Source organism: Pristiophorus japonicus, chromosome X (genome assembly GCF_044704955.1).
Source record: "Pristiophorus japonicus isolate sPriJap1 chromosome X, sPriJap1.hap1, whole genome shotgun sequence".
In the NCBI taxonomy this organism is placed as follows: Eukaryota; Metazoa; Chordata; class Chondrichthyes; family Pristiophoridae; genus Pristiophorus; species Pristiophorus japonicus.
Window position 1 is genome coordinate 5,423,912 of NC_092010.1, and position 5,348 is coordinate 5,429,259.

Sequence of the window (5,348 nt, forward strand, 5' to 3'; positions counted from 1 at the left end):
TCTGTATTAGTTTCAAGTTTGCATTGGTTTGAGGGGCTGTCTAAGTTTGAGGATTCATAGACACAATACAACCATTTTAATTGTTTAACTGAATGGCTGTGGTTAGAGCAAGCATCCAGACGCCAGATTACATTAGAGCACTCTAACATTAGGAATTCAATTACTGAATGAACGCAGCAGAGAGAAAGATATTGAAACAATACGATATTTCGAGATGGGCATTATTTCCATAGCTATGATAATACAGCTTCCAATTTGCAATAGTTCACTTTGGTGATCAGAATTGTCCAGTCTTTGGTATTTTTAATTTCAATCAGAAATAAATGTATTTCATCACAACAGGGATTTAATTCGACTGTCGTAATCTGTTTGTTCAAATTTCAATAATACTAATTTGAATGATGTGGCAACCTCAATATCCCAGTGGAGGCCACACAGGGTATAAATTAAGGTTCTGGGAATATATCAAATCAAAGTTTATTTCGGTGAAGTTGCCTGAACCACGAAGGGAAACATCGTTTCAAAAAGACAATGCTTGAAACATTTACGAGTATCGATAAAATATATTATATGATAATAGCCGTCATTGGTGTTCCTGGTAAGTGATTATGTCCTTTGACGTTGTCTGTGAACTGCTCTCTGATCTTACACTGTGAGTGATTATGTTAATGCTGAACTAGTGGTAACTTTTATACATACACATGATCAGTGATATAATTTTTAAGTCAAATGTCCCGTATTACATCTGTCATTTATTCCATTATGTCAACTGAAATTAAATCTATGTTTGTATTTCACTGGCTCGATGAATTATCAAGCTATTGACTTTACTAAAATAGTATGTACAGTTGAATCAGTGTGCTTAAAGAAAAAAAAAAGTGAGATTAATAAATCTAGAGCCCCTGGATGTCAAGGGTTATATAGAGGAGGTTAAAGAAAAAGGGAGTTTTGTGACAGATACCGAGGACTCAATACTGCAGAAACTCTCTCGGAATATTGAGTATGCAGGGGTGCAATTAAGATGGATATTCGTAAATCACCAAGACAACATGAAAAAATGTTGGCAACTCAAAGCAAGGAAAACCCAAACATGTTTTATAAATACATTAAGAGCAAGAGGATAACTAGACAAAGAGCGGGGCGTATTTGAGACCACAAAAATAATCTGTGTGCGGAGACAGAAGACGTGGGTATGGATCTTATTCAATAATTGGAGTCTGTTTCGATAAGAGAGATGGGCGATGCAGACATTGTAATCAGGGAGGAGGATTGCGAAATATTAGAAGAAATCCAATAGTAAGAGAGGACCTATTAAGGAGCATAGCAGGTTTGAATTTGGATCAATCCCCAAGCCGTGACGAAATGTATCCCAGGCTGCGAAGAGAAGCAAAAGAGGAAATAGCAAATGCTCTGACCATCATTTTCCAACCCTTTCTGGCGACAGGTGTGGAACCATAGGAATGGAGGTCTGTTAATCTTGTACCATTACTTAAAAAAAGGCGAATTCTATCGACAGAGTAATTGTAGGGCATTCAACCAACTTCGGTGGTGGAACATTATTGTATAAAATTCCGAGCGAAAGAAGAAATCTTAATTTAGAATGACGACCTAATCGAGGACAATCAGCATGGATTTCTAAAGGGAAAGTCGTGTCTGACTAAATTAATTGAATTTTTTGAGGAGGTAACAAGAAGGGTCGATGCGTTTCCTGCATTCGATATCGTGTACATGGATTTTAGTAAGCCATTTGCTAAGGACCCACTTGGCAGACTGGTCAGGAAACTAAAATTACATGCGATGGAGTGCAAAATACAACTTAGATCCAACGTTTGCTCAACGGCAGGAAGCAAAATATAATGGTTGATGGGTATTTTTGTGACAGAAAGGTTGCTTTTTTGGTACACATCAATGATTTAGACTTGAATGTAGGGGGTATGATTAAGAAGTTTGCAGAGTCTACTAAAATCGGTCGTGTGGTTAGAAATGAAGAAGAAAGCTGCAGAGTGCAGGAAGAAATCAATTAACTGGTCAGCTGTGCAGAACAGTGGCAAATGAAATTCAGTCCGGAGAAGTGAGAGATAATGCATTTGCGAAGGGCTAACAAGGCAAGGGACGAGACAATAAATGGTGGGGCGCTGAGAAGTGTAGAGTAATCAAGTGAACTTGGAATTCAGGTCCACAGATCCCTGAATGTAGCAGACCATTTCGATAAGTTGGGTAAGAAGGCATAGGGAATACTTGCCTTTATTAGCCGAGGGATAGAATAAAAAGCAGAGAGGTTATTATTGAACTGTATAAAACACTAGATAGACCATAAATAAAGTCCTGCGTGCAGTTCTGGTCATCACATTGCGGGAAAGTTCTGATGGCACTGGAGAGGGTGCAGAAGAGATTTACGAAGATGTTGCCTCGACTGTAAGTTTTTGCCACGAGGAAATATTGGATAGGCTGGGCTTGTTTTCTTTGGAACAGAACAGACTGAGGGGAGATATTATTTAGGTGAATTAAGTTATGAGGGGCCTAGATAGACTTGATAGGAAGGACCTTATTCCTTCAGCAGTTTGGTCACCCACCAGGGTGCATAGAGTAAGAGCAATTGGTTTTGAAGTTTTAATGATATATGAGGGTACATTTCTTCATCCAGAGTGTGATGGGGGTCTAGAACTTACTGCTTGAAAGTGTGGCAGAAGCAGAATCCCTCGCACAATTTGAAACTACTTGGATGTGCACTGAAAGTGCCGTAATTTACAGGCTGCCGACCAAAAGCTGGCAAGTTGGATTAGGCTGGATAGCTCTTTGACAGCGGGCGCGGACACGATGATCCGAAATGGCGTCCTTCCAAGCTGTACATTTAATGATTGTATGATTCTAATTTAATGGAACCTCTATTATTACTTAATTACTGGTAATATATGTTACTGTAGAAATGTAGTGAGTGTGGGTCACAAGCCGGAATGGAGCAAGCCGTTTCTATTTTGATATTAATGTTATGAAAGAAAAAAATCTGGTTAATTTATACTTTCCTTATATCGAATTACATAGAATTTACAGCAAAAAACAGACCCTTGGGCCGATTCGTTGTTTATCCTCCACATGAACTTCCACGCTCCCTCTTCAAATCACCCGATCAGCATCACCTTCTACAGCTTTCTGCCTCATGTGCGAAACAATTTCCAATTAAATGCTTTCCTGCTATTCGCGTTAACTGCTCCCTGTGGCAGCGAGCCCAGCATTATATCTACACTCTGAACAAATACCTTTCTCCTGAATTCCAGATTGGATTTTATACTCACGGTTTCCAGTTTTGGCCGTTTCGCCAGAACATTGCCGGTCCATTTGAGTCTTCTCTTTGACAGACTTGACATGCCGTACTCCCCCCTTCTTATTCAGCTGTAGAATTTTACACCTCCTCTGGACCCAACTTCTGCTTATTTGATTGTACTTCGTTTTGTATCTTCGTCGGTTTTCTCTCCTGCATTGCACTCTATCAGAGAAATCCCCCTTTGTTCCCCCCCCCGCCACCTCTCCACATTCACTGCCTCTGCACTTGCTTAAAACCTGTTCAATCTCTACCTTCTTCAGTTCTGACAAAAGTCATAGACCTGAAATGTTACCTCTGTTTCTCCCACCACATATGCTTCTTGACCCGCCGAGTATTACCAGCATCCTCTGTATTTCATCAGATTTACGGCAATCCCAGTATGTTCCTTTTATTAAAGGCCGGGGTAATAACAGTGGAGTTGCATGGGGAAATCGAAAGTCTTGGTTTCCCGCGTTTTGCGCAGTTTTACATCGTTTGTCCTTCGCAGGTTTTCCTCTCCCGCCTCCGTTAAACCTGGAGGGAGGCGGGTTCTAAGCGTGTTGGAGTAGCGATTTTTAAAATTTTAACCTGTGACCCTTACGCATCCCAATCGCATGTGTGCTCAAATCCAGTCCTTAGCAATTGACCTGAGACAACGAGACATTTGATCAGCAATTTCCAGTCTCATTTCCCTTCTCTTTTTTTACAGTGAATTTAGTGGCGATTGTAATCCTGTCCCGGGGAAAGTGCGGGCTCTCCACCTGCACCAGTCGCTACCTGGTGGCCATGGCAGCGGCGGATCTACTGGTCATCATCACTGAGGTCATACTGTATCAGATCAATTGGTATTATTTCCCAGCTTGTTTCCTGGACATCACCCCTGTGTGTAGTGTTCGCGCAGTCCTGAGGGGTGCAGCCACAGACTGTTCTGTCTGGTTCACCGTCATTTTCTCCTTTGATCGATTTGTGGCAATTTGTTGCACGAAGCTAAAAACAAAATATTGCACCGGGAAAACTGCAGCTGTGGTTCTAGCAACAACTGGCGTTCTTCTCTGTTTACGAAACATTCCCCTCTATTTCAGATATAAACCGGGATGGATAATCGACAGTATACAATGGTTTTGTTACACAATACCAGGCTATTTTACTGAGCCCGGATGGGTGGTGTTTGACTGGTTTAAGATGGGTTTAACCCCAGTGCTCCCATTCGCTTTAATTTTGCTGCTCAATGCTCTGACTGTCAGACACATTTTAGTGGCAAGTCGAGTCCGTCAGGGACTGAGGGGTGAGAGCAAGGGAAAGAATCGCAGTGACCCAGAGATGGAGAGCAGAAGGAAGTCTGTGATTTTACTATTCGCCATTTCCGGCAGCTTCATTCTTCTGTGGTTGTTGCATGTTATCGATTTCTTACATTATAACATCGCAGGAGTAAATTCCAGCTCTGGCAATGATGCGTATTACATTTTTGAACAAGTAGGGTTCATGCTGCGGAATTTGAATTGTTGTACAAACACATTTATTTACGGGGTGACACAATGCAAATTCAGAGAGCAGTTGAAGAGCGCGGTGAAATATCCGGTTACCTCAATTATTCAATTAATGAATAATCGGAACAACTGAGCACAGCCCAGACGCGGGTCACAATGTCTCCTATCCAGGCATGAATGTAATATTTACCCCCTGACTGCCATCAACTGTGTTCTACTCGGACTGGCTTGTGATCCGAAAATGCAAACAGTGGCGCGGCAGCCACAACCTTTAAGACACAGCAGCATTTCTGATTGCAGCAGCTGTGCCACTGTCTTTCGGGACAGGACCATTAGTTTGTTGCATTCCGTCCGAGAACTTCTGTAAATAGCCAGTTCAGCTATTTAATACAGCAATACATTTACAACTTCTAAAGTAAGGCCTCGTCATTAAATAAGCAGACCGAGCTGTGCTGCTGTTTATATGGCCGAAGGCCCAGGGACAGCATGGGTCAGCCCACACTGCGATATGTGTGCACACAAGGTCCGTGCAGCAGAGCAGGTCTCCTTCCAGTCGTCCT

General features: G+C 41.8%; 1 protein-coding gene across 1 annotated transcript; it reads left to right on the forward strand.

Annotated features, from left to right (window-relative positions):
• The first annotated feature begins 531 nt into the window (after positions 1–531).
• On the forward strand, positions 532–4,921 carry LOC139240788 (probable G-protein coupled receptor 139). Its single transcript, XM_070869265.1, has 2 exons — positions 532–598; positions 4,011–4,921. The coding sequence occupies exons 1-2, from the start codon at positions 532–534 to the stop codon at positions 4,919–4,921; spliced, it is 978 nt and encodes a 325-aa protein (XP_070725366.1).
• The last annotated feature ends 427 nt before the right edge of the window (positions 4,922–5,348 follow it).